Genomic DNA, 19,048 nt, shown 5'->3' with positions numbered 1-19,048 from the left:
TTATTGCTCAGCCCAAGCCCAAGATGGCGACGAGTAGTGACGTATCAAGACCTCGTGAGAGCAAGCACACGAGATTTGGAGATGCCCGCCCTTCCGCCTGAAGGCAAGAGGCTCCTCACCAAAAGCTACTCGGAGCTGGTGAGCTAGGGGCAGAGGAGGGTGGATCGTGAATGTCGCAGTGCAGGCTGGGGCTGCGTTGTCTGGGGGCGTGGCCTGGCCCCAAAGTAAAGCGCGGGAAGGATAAAGTTCCGGTCTCCAGAAGCTGTTGGCGCCCCTGGTTTTTGACCAGATGTAGTGGCTCTCAGGTACAAACTGCTGCGGTAGCCGAGGCGTCTGTTAGAATCGCTCCTTCCTTATCCAGACTCCCTCCCGAGGGGCCATACCCGTCTTGTCCGTGTCGTGGGTCCTCATCTTGGCGGTGTGGGTGTCCGCCCCTTGGAGATCACGCTGGCGGGCCTTGCTGACCGCTTATCCTCTCCTACCTACGACTGGTGACGGGCTCCGCCTCAGGTTCCAGTTCCGCGTCTGTAAAACTGGACCCAAGCGAGATAAGGCTTACTGTTCTTAACGAACCGACGTGCGGGCGGGCGCGCGCGCACGCACACCCGCCAGCCACACTGAACGGGCTGGTTTGGACCTCTGGGTCCTGCTGCCGCCCCGCCCCCCCCCAAGTATTGGATTACAGGGGGGGAGGGGAGGCATGCCTGTCTGTTCTTCGGTTTTAGTGTTCGAGCAGCACATTTCTTAGCGTAACCATTGGAAGAGTCTTGCCCCCAGCAGGGTACTAATGAGTATCCTTATAAATTCTACCCCCACCCCCGCCATGTTGGTGTGAACTCTAGGCCTCGCTAGGCAGGTGCTCCACGCTTTCATACCTTTGAATACAATTTTTATTTACAATTCTATTCTCCTGCAGCTTTCAATTTACTGTTTCCAATGTATAAAATGCCTGATACCTAACACATCCTTTCTCTTTGAATAGGAATATGAAATTTAGAAAGAACCTCTACTTTGCAGACCTTTGAGAAATATGGGGAAAAAACTCACGATGAAGGCATTTCAGACCATTTGTAGACAAATAAGAAGTTCAAAAATGTTTTCTCTAAGATCAGGCCCTGGCCCTTTTGTGGGTTTCTCCACTTCCTCTTATTCATATGTCCGGAAGAAAAAAAATCCTTATGAAGAAGTGGACCAAGCAAAATATTCTCGACTAGTCAAGTCTGTTTTGTCGTTTGGAGGCCAAGCCCAAGCCCAGACCCCAGAGTCATTGTTGGAAGAAGATGCTTTACTTTATGGACCTGTGATTAGACATAACCCCCCCAAACCAAATGAGGCAAAAGTTCCACAAAACTGGTTTCCTCTCTTCAATACAGAGAGAAGTAAAAAGCCACATAAGAGTGATTCTTCAATTCCTTTAAAAATTCCTTTGCAAAAGAAGGCAGTACCGAGTGTAACCCATGTCCTTCAGCAAACCATGGCGTCAGAACAGATTTTCGTTTTGGAGAGGTGGAAAAAGCGGATGATTCTGGAACTGGGAGAAGATGGATTTGCAGAATATACTTCAAGTAATTCTCTTAATTCTGTCTATGCCTACTGTTTTCTAAATCATAGAGCATTGATAAGACTAAAGCTTTAATACTAGTGAGAAACTACTGTCAGGTAATTAGCATTAAATAGCATTATCAACTTGCTTAATCCTTGAAACTTTTGAAACATAGATACAATTATACTCATAAGTGACACTATTTTGAAACATAGATATGATTATATAGATATATGATTATATCCTATCTATGATTAATCAGATATGATTAATCTCATAGGTAACAGTAAAGCACAGAGATTAATTTTATGCATGAAATTTATTTAATCTCTAAGCTACAAAGTATTAGAATTCTTTGTTTTCCTTGGTTATAGAAAAAATCAGTCACCTGATGATGAAATTCTAGCTGTTTAGTAGGTATTCTGCTCATAACCTAGTAAATACTCATTACTAATTGCAAGTTTACTGGTAAATTAAAGGCCCTGGTAACAAGCCAAAATACATGATCCATATTTCCATCTTGGTAAATCAAGCCAATCAGATGCGTTTGATTAGGAAATGAGAGTAAATAAACTTTAGCTTTCAACAAGAATAACTTCCTCAACACAGATTCCGTTATTAAAAAGAAAAAAAGACTCAAGACAGTCTTGGTGGCATCATGTGTAATCCCTGCACTCAGGAGGTTGAAGCTGGAGGATGGAGAATTTGAAGCTATTCTGGGATAAGTAATGAGAATTTCTCTCAAAAACAGAGGAAAAAGCAAAAAACAATCCATACCACTAGCACAGGCAACTGTAGGATCATACATGTGACGTTTGTAAGGTCAAGTTTCTCGTAGATGTTCCCTAGCCTATGCTTACCCAAGAGCAAGCAGCACATACAGCATAGAGGCACTTCTGTGTACCAGTTCTGGGTCTTGAATTCAAGGCTTGGTTACTGTCCCTGAACTTTTTTCCTCAGGGCTATCACTCTACCAGTTGAGACACAGCCTTTTGGTAATTAATTGGAAATAATCTCATGGACTTTTTGCCTGTGCTGGCTTCAAACCTGGAACCTCAGATAGCCTTCTGAGTAGCTAGGATTACAGGCATGTGCTACCAGCACCCAGCTAGTAATACTTTTTATTTGGGAATATTATACTTATTTTCAGGCATCTTAGGGAGGGAAAAAAGAAGTAAAAGCTGCCTGGAAAAAAAAAAAAAAGAATACCTCATTCACTTTTTTTTTTCTCTTGTTCCTTCCCCTCTGTCTCTGTGCACCTCCATCTCATGTGGACCCCCAGTTTGCTCCCCCCCTCCAACTTGCCTGACCAAAAAAAAAAAAAGAGGAGAATTTAAGCATGTAAAATAAACTGTGTAGTCACTTACGTTTTAAAGGAAAATACTAAGTATGTAAGTGGTATCTGAATATAGTCAAGCCCCTTGTAATATTCTTTGGCAGTGTGAGGTAAGTATATTCAGGGAGTAATTTCTTATTTGGTTGGTTTTGTTTTTTAGTGCTGGTCCTGGGGCTTGAGTTCAGGGTCTGTGCTCTGTCCAGGAGCTTTCTTGCTCATGGCCAGCACTCTACCACTTGAGCCACAGCTCCACTTCCAGCTTTTTTTTGGTAGTTAATTGGAAATAAGAGTCTGGTGGGCTTTCCTGCCACTGCTGGCTTGGAACCATGATCCTTAAATCACAGTCCCCTGAGTAGCTAGGATTACAGGAGTAAGCCACTGGAGCCTTGCTTAATTTATTATTATAATTAGTGACAACTATCAAACTGCTTCTAAACAGGCAACATAAAAATCTTTTAATGACATTTTTTATTTGCATCACTAGAGTGAAGAATTGATAGCTTCCATATGAGGAATCATTTTAATTTCCCTTGAGCCAGGGTGAAATTACTGATAAGAAATATAAAGGCAGAAACCTACTAGATCATGTGGCCCCCTTAATAAAGGAAAGGAATTTCTGTGTGGAATGTGAATTAGCCTTAATTACCCAGGCAGAATTTCAGAGTCAGCTTTGTGACTTCCATAACACTCTGGTGTGTAAGTTAAGTGTTAAAGTACTAGCCTTGAACAATAAAGCTCAGGGACAGTTCCTAGGGCCTGTCCGAACTGGTCAAAAAAATTAGGGAAACAATCGCAGATATAGGAAGAAGGGAAAAGAAAGCAAGCGTGTCATACTCACTAAATTGATGGATTAGTGAGTCTGCAGAATATGTGATGAATTTCCTTTTGCCTGGCCTTTCCAACATCCACATCGTAGAGATGTGCTCAGAACTGGCATTCTTCCAAACACTTGAACAATTTCCTAGGTTTCAGTTGCCTTTTGAAGATGGGTAAGAGTAGGAAAATCTGACTTACTCTTATTTATTCTCTTTTTTATTATTGTTATTATTATTTTTTTTTTATTTTTTTTATTTTTTTGCAGTCATAGGGCTGGAACTCAGGGGCCTGGGCACTGTCCCTGAGCTTTTTCACCCAAGGCTAGCTACACTCTACCACTTGAGCCACAGCGCCTCTTCTGGTTTTCTGTTGGTTAATTGGAAATAAGAGTCTCACAGACTTTTCCTGCCCAGGCTGGTATGGAACTGATAACCTCAGAGCTCAGCCTCCTGAGTAGTTAGGATTACAGGCATGAACCACTGGCTCCCAACTTACGCTGATTTATATTTGAGTCCATTCATAGTGGAAAGGTCTGGGACCTAATTTTTGTTGTTAAACTGATCAGTGTGGGTATAAATACGCTTGTGTGTACTAGGACTTGAATTTTAGGGCTTTGGCCCTAGGCTTTAGCTTTTCTGCTCAAGATTAACACTCTGTCACTTAAGACATACCTTCACTTCCAGCTTTTTGCTGGGTACTTGGAGATGAGAGTCTCATTGACCTTTTCAAGGCAAGCACTGGCCACAAGGCCATATTCCCAGCCCCTCATTGACCTTTTCTTCCTGAGCTTCCTTCTGTTAGCATTTCCCTAGCCTCAGGTCCTCAGCTCCTCCCACTAGCCCCCAGATCCACCCATATCTAATGAGCCACTCCTCACCACATAACTACTTCCTCTTTACCCCCAGAGAGAGAAGCTGCCACCTGGATAAGGTGCAGATGCCATGTAGCTCCCTCTCCCATGGGAACTATGGCCCCACTAATAAACCTCCTTATGAACCTTCTTCTCCTGCCTGTGATTTTCTCCGCATGGTCCTCTGGGTTGGCTGGGACCTATGTTTTCACCTTCAAACTGGGATCCTCAGATCTCAGACTCCTGAGTAGCTAGGATTATAGGCAAAAGCCACCCCACTTGTTAAACAGATTTTTTTTTTTCTAATCCCCAAAAATACCAGCCATCTTTCCAATTCTGGCATCAAAATGTTGGAGACGTGACCTTTTTTCAGTGCATTTCTAGTGAACCATAAAATCATTTCACCGTCATTCCTTTATTTTTTTTAAATGAATGCTCTGCTTTGGTACTGTGTACAATAAATCTATTTTTCTTGTTTGTTTTTGGGACAGACTCAGTAAGGCAAATTCCAGATCCTCCTGTCTGAATGCAGAGATTATAGGCAAGCACCACCATTGCCCACCTAATAAACCTGCTCTTAAATCACTTTTAACTTTACTTTTAGTAAATTGAAACACATTTAATGTTTTGAGCCTTAGATTTTAAGGAATCCTGAAATCTAGATTTCCATGTTTATGGTCACATTATATATTAAGAATCTAGCCAGGGGTCAGTTAGGTCTGTAGCAAGGAATGAATTATCTATTTGTGTAGCAGTAGATTCTTTTTGTTTTTCTCTTTCCTTTTTTTTTTTTTTTGTGTGTGTGTGGTCTTGGGGATAGGAACAAGGGCTTCTTCTTGCATGCTAAGCAAGCACTCAACCTCTGAGTTGCGTGCCCAACCCTCTTCCTGTTTTTAACATGTTTGTATCCTATTTCAGATACAGATGAGCCCTACATTTCTTTTCTTTAGGTTTTACTCCTACCAGTCTTACAATCCTATGTGTCTTTTTTATGCAAATAATCTCAGCTGAGCCACCGATGTGTGGAGTGGAATAAGTAACTTCCTAAATTAAGTTCCATTTAGTTCTCCAAACATTTTCCCAGCATCAGTTCCATTTTTTGCTAACGGTAGACCTGACCTTTCAAAGTCTTTGTTAAAAAAATACTTGACAAGGGTTTGAGAATGTGGCTTAGCAGTAGATTGCTTGCTTAGCGTACATGAAGCCCTGGGTTTGATTCCTCAGCACCACATAAACAGAAAAAGCCAGAAGTGGCTCAAGTGGTAACTGCTAGCCTTCAGCAAACAGAAACTAGGGACAGGGGCTGGGGATATGGCCTAGTGGCAAGAGTGCTTGCCTTGTATACATGAGGCCCTGGGTTCGATTCCCCAGCACCACATATACAGAAAACGGCCAGAAGTGGCGTCGTGGCTCAAGTGGCAGAGTGCTAACCTTGAGCAAAAAGAAACCAGGGACGGGACTGCGCTCAGGCCCTGAGTTCAAGGCCCAGGACTGGCCAAAAAAAAAAAAAAAAAAAGAAGCTAGGGACAGTGTTCAGGCCCTGAGTCCAAGTCCCAGGACTGGCAAAAAAAAAAAAAAAAAAAGAAACTTGACAAGTGTAATGTGGTTTAATATGCTACTACCTCATTGAATAAAATTGTCCTCCTCCCATTCTGTGGGTCTTTCTCCAAGTATGTGTATATCCTATTCTGTTTCTATATGGGGCAAGACAGTGGGCTCTGAATTTGACTCCCTTGTTCTGTATGGTAAATTGGAAAGAAAAAGCATTGCTGCCAGGATGCTGGCCCAGCCTTTTGCTTTTGGGAAAATTAATAATACCGAGTAAATCAGAAGGGCCTCATTCATTAAAATATGAGTATTGGTTTTTATCTTGCAGGGTTGTTTGAAAATTAATGTTTTAGTGCATGAGGGCCATTGGTTAGCCTAACCATTCTCCCTTTCTCTCCTCTTGCCAACAGTCGAGTAAAATGCACTATTTCTTTTGCTTATTAAATCTGTGTTCTTTTTTCTTAAAGGTGTATAAAGGAAAAAGTAATCCAGGACATAGCAATTGTTTCCATCTATTCCAGCACTGGGAAAAAAAAATGAGTACAATCCTACAAATTCAGTTATTTTTAATTTGTGTGTGCCTTGATTTTCATTCCATTCCTGGCACTAATCCTGTTAGTAAAAGGATTCTCTCACCTTAATTATGTTCATAACTAAGTTTTGGTTGTAAGAAGTACTAAACAAGCATAGTTCCCTTAATTTTTAATGACTTTTATTATAGCCACAGCCTATAAAATCGAATATTAAGGGCTGGGGATATGGCCTAGTGGCAAGAGTGCCTGCCTCATATACATGAGGCCCTAGGTTCGATTCCCCAGTACCACATATACAGAAAACGGCCAGAAGTGGCGCTGTGGCTCAAGTGGCAGAGTGCTAGCCTTGAGCAAAAAGAACCCAGGGACAGTGCTCAGGCCCTGAGTCCAAGGCCCAGGACTGGCAAAAAAAAATCGAATATTAAAATATACAGTGCTAAGGCTGTGGTCCTATTCAGTTCTAGCTTTGACCTATTGTTACTAGAAATACTTCATTTTTGTACATTTCATTTCTAAACTATTCTAATTTCTTTAGTTGTTTCAGTTTTAAGAAGAAGCTGAAATTTGTCAAGCATGATACCTGTTTTCCTAGCACCCTGGAGCCTGAAATAGAAAGGTGCAGAGTTCAAGACCCAGCCTCAAAACAAACAAACCAGAAAGGTGCTAGGGATATAGCTCAGTGGTATACTGCTTGCCTAGCATGCAAAAGGCCCTGGATTCAATCCCCAGTGATAGAGGAGGTGAGGGGAAAAAAGCCCACACACAACCAAAATGGAAGTGGCATTGTGGCTTAAAGTGGTAGAGTGCTTAGCTTTGAGCAAAAAAAGCTCAGGAACAGAGCCCAGGCCTTCAGTTCAAGCCCCACGACCAACAGAAAAACAACCAAAAGTAAAATTTGGTGTCTTAAAGAATTGCCACTTAAAGGTAATGCTTAACTAAGTTTTAATTTTATTCCCTTTTTTTTTTAGAGCATTTGGTTTTTAGAAATAGGATTTGTTTTTCTTCTTTTTTGCTTTAATTTGTTTTCCCTTGATTTTCTTTACAGACAACTTTTTACAAGGGAAACAGTTCCATGAAGCCTTGGAAAGCATACTTTCACCCCAAGGCAACTTACAAGAGAAAGATGAAAATCTCCTTCAATGTGGTTATATTGAAAGTGTACAGCATATTTTGAAAGATGTCAGTGGAGTACTAGCTCTTGAAAGCGCTGTTCAACATGAGACCTTAAAGTATGTAGGTCTGCTGGACTGTGTGGCTGAGTATCAGTAAGTATGAGATTGTTTCCATCACACCATGTCTGTGAATTAATGGCAGCTGGGACAGATGGTCCTCAAAATCCCTGTTTCAAAGTGTATACACGTACTCTGTATAGGTATTGCCTCTTTAAAGCAAAACCTGTAGCTAGGTGCTGGTGGTTTATGCCTGTAATCCTAGCTACTCAGGAGGCTGAGATCTGAGGATCATGGTTCAAAGCCAGCCCTGACAAGATTGTCAGAGACTCTTATCTCCAATAAACTACTCAGAAAAATCCAGAAGTGGCACTGTAGCTGACGTAGTAGAGCACTAGTCTTGAGCACAGAGAGGCTCAGAGACAGAGCCTAGGCCCTGTTCAAGCCCCAGAACCAGTCCCCACCTCCCCCCCCCCAAAAAAAAAAAAAAAAGAAAAATGAAACCTGTATACTCTAGATAAAATAATTGAGAATCGGGGCTGGGGATATGGCCTAGTGGCAAGAGTGTTTGCCTCGTATACATGAGGCCCTGGGTTGGATTCCCCAGCACCACATATACAGAAAATGGCCAGAAGTGGCGCTGTGGCTCAGGTGGCAGAGTGCTAGCCTTGAGAAAAAAGAAGCCAGGGACATTCATTGCTCAGGCCCTGAGTCCAAGCCCCAGGACTGGCCAAAAAAAAAAAAAAAATTGAGAATCTATGAAGGTAAGAACTGGCATAGTTGGAAAGCAACTTCATTCCTGGCGAAGAAAAGGTATACTTTTCAACATACTTAGCATGGCCTGTCTTCCCCTATCAAGAAAGATACCAGCATAAAAGCCAGTTCAATTTCTATATTTTCATTCTCATTTTCCCTTTTTCTTGGGTTGTTGGTTATTTTTCCTGTTTTCTTAAAGATTATACTATTGTCCATTGGCCCTGAAAATCAGCTCTCTTCCTGACTTTCATGCAGTGGTTGATATGATAAGAACTCTAAACTTACTAAAACTTCCTGCAGATTTTAAATTTCTGCTGTGTTACTGTTTTTCCCAGTTACTCCAACCTGCCAGATACCCCTGTTCAAAAGAAACCATGTGAGCGATAACAATAGGATAAGGAAAAAGGGCTCTGTGTAAACCTTGGAGATCTAGTTAAAATTTAAGTTAAAAAAGAAAGAAACAATTGCCAGGACTAGGGTTATATCTTAGTGGTGATACACATAAGACTCTGGGTTTGATCTCCAGCAGCATGTTCATCCTCAAAATCACATGCATGTGGCACACACAGAAACACATTCAAGTACTCACAAATAGACAGGATATTCATTAATCTAAAGACTTTAACATACCTACAGTTTTGAAGCATAACTACCTCATATCTGTTTTTTTTGTTTGTTTGTTTTTGTTTTTTTTGTTTTTGGCCAGTCCTGGGCCTTGGACTCAGGGCCTGAGCACTGTCCCTGGCTTCCTTTTGCTCAAGGCTAGCACTCTGCCACTTGAGACACAGCACCACTTCTGGCCGTTTTCTGTATATGTGGTGCTGGGGAATCGAACCCAGGGCCTCATGTATACGAGGCAAGCTCTCTTGCCACTAGGCCATATCCCCAGCCCCGCTACCTCATATCTGAGAAAATAACCTGTTTGGGCTGCCCTTTAGCCAAAGGAGCTATGCAGTCACTTCTATCTATGGCTTACAATTGCCTTATTGCAATTTTAATTTGGCTGTATTCTCCAAGACACTTTTTTAAATTTCTGATTGACAAATAGTAATTATAATTACATATGTGGGGTAAAGTATGTTTATATGTATTAATTATCATTATCAACCTCACTCACCATTTATTGTAGTATTAATCTTTATTCTCTTAGTAATTTAAATCTATAATACCTTATTATTAAATATAGTCACCATACAATTTAGTAATTTAAGATTACTAAAACTTAAATTCTTCCTGCCCTTTGAAAGGTATCTCTTCCCTTCCCCCACTTTGTCTCCAGCCTCTGGTAACCACTTTTCTACTCTTCTATGTTCATTTTCTTTAGGTTTTGAATCTAAGAGACATCATGTAATAATGGTATTTCTGTACCTAGCTTGTTTAACTTAGCATACTGTCCTCTAAGTTTCTCTGTATTGCCCTCCAATCCCTTTGATATCTATAATTGGTAAGTATAAAACCCTACTGGGATATAGGAGGTGGGAAAGAGCATCTTAAGAAAATAGCCTGGGGCTGGGAATATGGCCTAGTGGCAAGAGTGCTTGCCTCCTATACCTGAAGCCCTGGGTTCAATTCCCCAGCTCCATAGATATAGAAAACAGCCAGAAGTGGCGCTGTGGCTCAAGTGGCAGAGTGCTAGCCTTGAGCAAAAAGAAGCCAGGGACAGTGCTCAGGCCCAGAGTCCAAGGCACAGGACTGGCAAAAAAAAGAAAATAGCCTTCTGGGCTGGGAATATGGCCTAGTGGTAGAGTGCTTGCCTTAGCATGCATGAAACCCTGGGTTGTACTCCTCGGTACCACATAAGCAGAAAAAGCTGGAAGTGATGCTGTGGCTCATGAGGCAGAATGCTAGCCTTGAGCAAAAGCAGCTCAGGGACAGTGTCCAGGCCCTGAATTTAAGCCCCAGGACAAGAAAGAAAGAGAGAGAGAGAGAAAAAGAGAGAGGGGGGGGAAGGAGGGAGGAAGGAAGGAAGGAAGGAAGGAAGGAAAGAAGGAAAAGAAAAAGAAAGGAAGGAAGGGAAAGAAAAAGAAAGGAAGGAGGGAGGGAGGGAACAGAGAGAGGGAGGGTGAGGGAAGGGACGGAGGGAGGAAGAAAAGAAAGAAAATACTGTCCCCTGCATATGTAAACTTTTAGGGGAGGAGCCAGGTTTTATTATTTGTATGTCAGCAGAGATTGGTGATTATTGATTGAGCCTTTGATTTTTTTTTTTTTTTTTTTGGCCAGTCCTGGGTCTTGCACTCAGGGCCTGAGCACTGTCCCTGGCTTCTTTTTGCTCAAGGCTAGCACTCTGCCGCTTGAGCCACAGTGCCATTTCTGGCCATTTTCTGTATATGTGGTGCTGGGGAATTGAACCCAGGGCTTTGATTTTTGAGGAAGAGGGTTTGTTGGTGGTAGTGGTGGTGATGGTAGTTTTATTCTTTTGCTGTTACTGGGGCTTGAACTCAGGACTTTATGCTATCGTTTCCACTAATAGCCAATTCTCTACTAGTTGACCATGCCTCCGCCTCTGTGGTTATTTGGAAATTGGAGCCTGGATTTATCTAGACTGGTGCCAAACCAAAATTCTCCAATCTCAGTTTCCTAAGTATATTATAGACATGTGCCACTGGTGCCCTGCAGCAAAGGAGTTTTTCGAGAGCCATAGTGTATAATCCTTCATGACAGAGACTTTGCTGCTGATAGTAAGCTTCCTTCTGATAGTTACATGAAAAAAGGCTAGGCACTGATGGCTCAACCTGTAATCGTATCTATACAGGAGGCTGAGATCTGAGGATGGTAGTGCAAAGCCAGCCCAGGCAAGAAAGTCCATGAGACTTTTATCTCCAATTAACTACCAGAAAACCAGAAGTGACACTGTGGCTCAAAGGGTAGAGTAGTTGAACAAAATATCCTCAGGGATAGTGCCCAGGCCCTGAGTTTAAGCCACATAGACAACAAAAAAAATCAAAATCAACAAAGATGATGATGATAGGTATAATTTCAATTCATGTCAGTTGCTAAAGGGAGTCCAAGAAATCCCACTAAGTTTTAAGGAAGTTTAGAAATTTGAACTGCAAAAAACTTATTTTCCTATATTCCCAGATGACCCACACACATCTGAGGTTTTTAAAGGTGTACTTCGGGAAGATTTTTCCATCATAGCACCCTTTATGGGGTCATTCCCTACCTGAGGAAGGGATCAGAGGAAAGACAGTATCATACCTCCCCTCTCCCCATACCCCATCCCCCTTCTTCCTTCCTTCCTTCCTTCCTTCCTTCCTTCCTTCCTTCCTTCCTTCCTTCCTTCCTTTCTTTTTCCTCTGTGTGTGACTACTGCTCTGGATACGAATCTGTGCCTCATGTGTGCTAGAAAAGCACTCTGCCTTCAGGCTATACCCTTTGCCCCATGAAGATTTTCTGATCTAATCCTAAGTAAAGCCCATTTGGGAAGTGGAAAATAGAAGTCACAATAATTAAGTGACTAGTAGTAAGCAATGCCTAAAAGGAAAATTACCCTAGTAGAGTTTTACAGTTTGAAATGTTACCTACAAAGACTTCCTATGGTTTCTCTTCAGGGGAAAGCTGTGTGTGATTGATTGGAAGACATCAGAAAAGCCAAAGCCATTTATCCGAAACACATATGACAACCCACTACAAGTTGTGGCATACATGGGTGCCATAAATCATGATGCCAACTACAGTTTTCAGGTCAGAAGACTGCTTGTATTACCTAATGCATACTTACAACTATATAACTCTTTATGGTTTTTACTCTTTTTATCCCACTGTTGACTCTGTTCCTTGTTCTTCTCTTTTTGTGCTGCTTTTTTAAACAGTTCTTTAATGAGCACAGAACTTTCTTCATTGTTTTATGTGTCATCTTTATTGTCTTATGTCCCAGTATAGTCTTTTATTAACCAACCTTAGAAATTGAATTTGGAGATATTACTGTAGATTGCTTAGTACTGACTTTATTTGCCCTGGAGCATGAAAGAAATGAACCTAAACTCTCGATGTAATGTTTCTAGATTGAAATTGCCCTGTTTCTTTTTATTTATTTATTTAATTTTATTGTCAAGGTGATATACAGAGGATTTACAGTTACATATGTAAGGTAGTAAGTACATTTCTTCTCACACTTGTTACCCCCTCCTGTGTTTCTTTAGGTTCAATGTGGCTTAATTGTGGTGGCCTACAAAGATGGATCCCCTGCCCATCCACATTTCATGGATGCGGAGCTGTGTTCCCAATACTGGGTCAAGTGGCTTCTTCGACTAGAAGAATATGCAGAAAAGGAAATGAACCAGACTATACAGAAACCAGATTAGGAGGCAGGACATTACTTGGAAGTATTTAGTCCTTTCACACTGCTTCAAAAGATAGATTGCAGTTCATTATGTTCTGAAAATAGAGGTGCTGCTGAATTTGAGAGCTACATTGACCCAGCAAAAGTATTAATTGGTTGAAATGTTACCAAAAAAATTGAAAAGCCACAGAAGCCTAGATTTAAAGAGCCAAAAGTCACTGCATGTAAATATTCGAGGTAGCCTTTACTACTCTGACTGTTACTTACCTGAAAAGAGGGCGAGCAGGATTGGCAGTCACATTGGTGGTTCTTGGACTTCCTTAAATAAGACTATTATGTCCTTGGCAGGATGCCTAGGCTTTGAATTGAGATTGAGGGGCAATGAGGCTTGGTGTGCTGTGCCAAGCATTTTCCCAGGGAGAGAAGGGGCCATGCACCTCTGGAGTTGGTGTAAAGGGAGAGCACATCAGCTGATCAGCATTGCCAACACTGTTTTCTAAAAGTGTTTTTGCATTTTGGGGTTCTATATTGTTGCAGTTAGTAAGCTAAACTTAGGTTTAACACTAACTACATACATATATGATTAGCCTGGAGTAAACAGTGCTATCTGGAAAGATGGAGCATGTGCACTAACTACATCATTGGCAGTTTTCCACCGTTTGCTTCCCAGTAGTGAGGGCCAGTGTGAAAATCATTGCAAGGGTTTCATTTGCTGTTTCTGGTGTCAGTAGATCATATATGTATATGGAAAATGTTTATCACTCATGGAATTTTTCATCTCTAAGGGACACTAATGAAATCATTTTTTTCCTTGTGTTTGATATATAGTAAAAGTTCTTGGTTGTCCCTGGGTTTGGGAAAGTTAAGTAAAAACACCCTCCTGGGAGAGAGTCTTCTGTTTCATGTAGTAAATCTAGAGGCATTTGCATTACAGTTGCTAACTTTTAAAAGGTAAACTGCTTGGGCTGGGAATATGGCTTAGTGGCAAGAGTACTTGCCTCGTATTCTTGAAAGCCCTGGGTTGGATTCCCCAGCACCACATATATAGAAAATGGCCAGAAGTGGCGCTGTGGCTCAAATGGCAGAGTGCTAGCCTTGAGCAAAAAGAAGCCAGGGACAGTGCTCAGACCCTGAGCTCAAGGCCCAGGACTGGCAAATTAATTAATTAATTAAAAGGTAGACTGCTATATCACTTTTTCATTATAAGAAAACATAGGGGGGCTGGGACTATGGCCCAGTGGCAAGAGTGCTTGCCTTGTATACATGAAGCCCTAGGTTCGATTCCTCAGCACCATATATATAGAAAAAGCCAAAAGTGGTGCTGTGGTTCAAATGGTAGAGTGCTAGCCTTAAGCAAAAAGAAGTCAGGGAGAGTGCTCAGGCCCTGAGTTCAAGCCCCAGGACTGGCAAAAAAAAATATATATATATATGAGAAAAATGAGGTTTGGGGTCTTATTTGTTTGTATTAAAATTATGTTTATAGGATAATTTCATAAGCCTGGAACTTCTTTCAACTTTGTTGTTGTTTGATTTATTTGTGATGGTGCTGGGGATCAAACCCAGAGCATCACACATGCTAGGCTTTACTGAGCTGTACTGCCCAGTCTCCACACTTTGTGTTTCTGTTTTCTTTTGGCAGTACTGTGGTTTGAGCTCAGAGGCTCATGCTTGTTAAGCAGATGCTCTGCTGCTGAGCTCTTCTGTGCTGGTTACTTTTATGACAGGGTCTTGCTTCTAACCCAGATACACAGATCTCAGTCCTTCTATTTTAGCCTCCCTGCTACAGCTGAGATGACAAGCACATACCACCATGCCCTTTTTTTCCCATTAAGATGGAGTCTCATCAGGTGCTGGTGGCTCAGGCTTATTATCCAAGCTACTCAGGAGGCTGAGATCTAAGGAGTTATGGCTGAAATGGTGGAGTACTAGCCTTAATCAAAAAAGCTCAGATAGCCCCCAGGCTCTGGGATCAAGCTTCACAAAAAAAGGAGTCTCATGTATTTTTCTTTATGGGCTAGCCTGCAACAATCCTGATCTCAGCCTCCTACCTAGCTCAGATGATAGATACATACCACCAGGCCCAGTTATTGGTTGAGAAGGGGTTTCATTCACGTATATGCTTGGGCTGGCCTTGAACTTTAATCCTCCCAACCTCAGCCTCCTAAAGTAGTACAGAGTACAGTAGTAGTACAGAGGGGTTACAGATACATAAGGCAGGTAATGAGTACATTTCTTTTTGAGCAGTGTCACCCCCTCCCTCTTGTTTTTAAATATATAATTTTACTATTGGCCCCACAGATTATTGAACTCTATGTAAGTGCAAGTGAGGTATCCTCAGTAAGTTCTTGACTGTGGTCACCCGGCAAATGGTAGTGTAGGAGAGAGGAGAGTTGAGGGACTTCTGTATCTGCTCAGTACATTTCTTCATTCATGTATATATTTTTTTCATGTGTCCCTAAAGTCCATAATTTCCTTTTTTTTTCATAATTTCTAAAGTCAAAAATACAGTGAGAACAGCCAGTCCACCTGTCACCCATGCCTGTCATCTTAGCACTCTGGAGGCTGAGGTAGGAGGGTCACTAGCCTGGGCTATAAAGGGCTATTAAAATCTCACTTTAATGTTGTTCTATTGGAATAATATAAATTCACCTCAGCCCTTCATCTTCAGAAATTTTCATGAGCTTCAGAAATTTTCATGAGGCCCCCTCAGAAGAGTCTGACCAGGAAGATGTGGCCAGTATAGCAATGAAGCCACATCCTTGGGTGGGTTTCCTGGAACCACTCAACCAGGGCCGACCATCTTCCAACTCCTGATACTCTTAGATCTCGCCAGTTGAAGGCACAGAAGTAGAAAGCCAAATCTGAATTTGTAAATGGGTCAGTTTGTCAAGAATCAGTATGTAAAACTCATTTTTGGATGTCACAATTTCCTTCCTCTAAGTGGCACATTAAAATCTAGTGACATAGAAAAGGGTTTGCAGTAAGTAAGGATAAGGTTTTCTTTTTCTTCCTTTCTTTACTTTTTTTTCCCAGTCCTGGGGCTTGAACTCAGGGCCTGGGCTCTGTCCCTGAGCTTCTTTTGCTCAAGGCTAGGGCTCTACCACTTGAGCCACAGTGCCACTTTTGGCTTTTTCTATTTATGTGTTGCTCAGGAATGGAACCCAGGGCTTCATGCATGCTAGGCAAGCACTGTACCACTAAGCCACATTCCTAGCCAGGAGAGGTTTTCTAACTAAGGAGTTTTTAGTTCTGTTTCATTTTAAGTTTTAAAGGAGTTCTCTGTTGCTCCTAGGAGACTGTCTCACAGTAATACAAGATGTAGCCTTGGGGTCTTTGGTTCTGAAACAAAGCTTACTGCATTTCATTTTCTGATGCAATTCAAGCTGGGGGATTGAGCTCCAGTAGAACACTAACTGACCTACACAGGCTCAGCTCCATCCCCAGCATGGCAAAAACAAACTGATGCAATTCTACTCAGTGCACTTAACCAGCATCCAACAAAAGCTTTAAGCTGGCACAAAGACCAGTTTTCAGTTTCTTTAGAAAAGCAAAAACATCTCCAGCATTCCCCCCCTTCAGATGTGGCCTCTTTTGGGAGCTACTAGCCTATGATAATCTAAGAACGTCGACCTCTGTGAACCTATTATAATTCTAGGAAAATTTGATAACATGGAACCCTCAGTTTCACATGAGTTGACCTTGGTAAATACAGGCAGAACTTTTAGTTGAAAGTGTTTCTAGGTAACGAATTTGCCTACCAGCTTTAAAAGCAGTTAGAGAGGGGTAATTTGTTTTAATCACTGCAGCTTTCCACCTGAACAATTAAACATTTGATTATAACCCTTTTCTCCCTCCCTCAACAAACAGAAAAGTCAAGCAAGGGAATAGTTAGAACTTCTATTTTTAAACAAACACTAAAGTTGTTTTGAGACAATACCTAAAGAAAAACATTCTTAAAACCAGTCCTTAGTAAGAGACAGAACTGACCATATCTTCGGCTAGATACCTCTGATTGAACAAAAACTTTGCATGTTGCCTTGACAATAATACTTTGCAGGCTTGAAGAATGTTTTTGTGAAGATCCAGGCTTAAAGTGACATCTGGGTTATGGTTTGTTTTTCTGCTGAAGCAATAGATTAATAAGTGATACATAAAAAGTCACTAGAATATTACAGATAAAAGCCCTTGTGTTTGTTTCTCTAATCCCATTTTCCCCTCCCCTGGGGGCAGAGACTAGCATAAATTTGGTAAGTTTTGCTTTCTGCATTTTTAGTTTTTACTTACTTTGTACCAACGTTTTTTCCTTTTGCAGTGCTAGTGAGCAAACCCAGGGTCTCTTACATTATAGACTAGTCCTCTACCACTGAGCTACATCCCTAATCCTCAACATTTGTTTTTTGTTTGTTTTGGTTTGGTCTGGTTTTTTTTTTTGCCAGTCCTGGGGCTTGAACTCAGGGTCTGAGCACTGTCCCTGGCTTCTTTTTGCTCAATGCTAGACTCTACCACTTGAGCCACAGCACCAGTTCCAGCCTTTTCTGTTTATGTGGTGCTGAGGAATCAAATCCAGGGCTTCATGCATGCTAGGCAAGCACTCTACCTCTAAGCTACATTCTCAGCCTCTCAACATTTGTTTTTGAGTTATATTCAGATTGAGCACTTCTAGATATATTGGATGTTTTATTTTCCATATATGTGTGTATGTACACACACACACACACACACACAATTTATTTGTTGTTTTTGCCAGTCCTGGGGCCTTGAACTCAGGGTCTCAGCACTGTCCCTGGCTTCTTTTTGCTCAAGGCTAGCACTCTACCACTTGAGCCACAGCACCACTATGGTTTTTTCTATGTATGTGATGCTGAGGAATCAAACCCAGGGCCTCATTTATGCAAGGCAAGCACTTTACCACTAGGCCATATTCCCAGCCCCCCTTTGTTTTTAATGTGGTATTAGAGACTGAACCCAGGGGGTCTGAGTGCATATATCATTTAGAGAACTCCATAATTGACCAAGTGACAAATAGGGCTGTAGATAGAAAAATAACAGCGTATAGATCTAGCTTAAAGTTTATGTTAAGTTCTATGGAGTGAATAGTTAGTGATAGTTGGAGATTACTGTTTCTTTGCTTGTGTTGATAAATATAGTGTTGGCGTCCATTCGGCCGTATCACCATCCAATTAATAGAAAAGATATAATACCTACACCTTCCCATCCAATAAAGAGTTGAAATATATTGTTAGCAGTAACTAGGATGATTATGGTGATAAGAAATAAGAGCAGATAAGTCACAAATCTAGCTTACGAATGATCACAAAAAGGCCTAGAATGAAATTAATATAGTAGTTAGTTTATATTAAAACAATTGATTTCGACTCATTAAATTATGATAGCTCATAACTACTAAATATGTCCTTCACCATAATAAACCTTAACATTGCATTTTTTGTGTCACTATTAGGCATACTCATGTTTCGGTCCCATCTAATATCTCTATTATGTTTGGAGGGCATAATATTAACGCTATTTTTAATAATAGCATTACTATCCACATCATTCCATATAACTTCGTCTTATATAATGCCTATTATTATACTAGTCTTAGCTGCATGCGAAGCACTGAATTTATATATGAATAGGATAGAAATTAGTATACTAGCAATTATTCCCCTGATAATTTACAACAATAATCTGTGCTCAACAGAAGCAGCCACAAAATATTTTCTAACCCAAGCAACAGCATCAATAATTCTTATATATTATATCTTGAATAACCTTGATATATCTGGCCAATGAATCATAAATGACCTAAAAGATAACATATACCACTATCTTCTGCCAATTGCCCAGTAGTGCCTTGATTTGAATTTTCAACATTCCTTCAGTCTTCATTGTCAAGCCCATAGACTGTTTAACAGTGTTTTAAAGCCAGGCGCAGTGGCTCATACCTGTAATCCTACCTACTTAGGGGACTGAGATCTGAGGATCACAGTTCAAAACCAACCCAGGAAAATAGCCATGGTTAGAGTTGTGAATATTAAATACAGTGGATGGCTAGAAAAGAGCCTCCTATAGTGGGAATAAAGTATTAGTCAAAGGATCAGACCAGCTTTTTGGTTTTGCTGGTCTTTGGGCTTGAACTCTCACCCTGAGTTTTCATGCTCAAGACTAGAACTTAACATTTGAGTCACCCAGTTCTCAGGCTCTTTGTGTGT

At 41.1% G+C, this 19,048-nt stretch overlaps 1 protein-coding gene across 2 annotated transcripts; it reads left to right on the top strand.

The window, feature by feature from the left end:
• Position 1: 1 nt before the first annotated feature.
• On the top strand, positions 2–13,719 carry Mgme1 (mitochondrial genome maintenance exonuclease 1). 2 transcript variants are annotated; one of them, XM_048348751.1, is made up of 5 exons: positions 2–138; positions 983–1,565; positions 7,672–7,891; positions 12,103–12,235; positions 12,694–13,719. In XM_048348751.1, the coding sequence occupies exons 2-5, from the start codon at positions 1,031–1,033 to the stop codon at positions 12,853–12,855; spliced, it is 1,050 nt and encodes a 349-aa protein (XP_048204708.1). In that variant the 5' UTR covers positions 2–138; positions 983–1,030; the 3' UTR covers positions 12,856–13,719. The 2 variants fall into 2 exon arrangements, with proteins under 2 accessions (XP_048204708.1, XP_048204709.1); XM_048348752.1 differs by lacking the exon at positions 2–138 and adding an exon at positions 220–305.
• Positions 13,720–19,048: the final 5,329 nt, after the last annotated feature.

The sequence above is a fragment of the Perognathus longimembris genome, chromosome 6 (assembly GCF_023159225.1).
Source record: "Perognathus longimembris pacificus isolate PPM17 chromosome 6, ASM2315922v1, whole genome shotgun sequence".
Lineage (NCBI taxonomy): Eukaryota > Metazoa > Chordata > Mammalia > Rodentia > Heteromyidae > Perognathus > Perognathus longimembris.
Note: the sequence above shows the minus strand (reverse complement) of the source record. Positions and strands in the feature narration are given on the sequence as shown.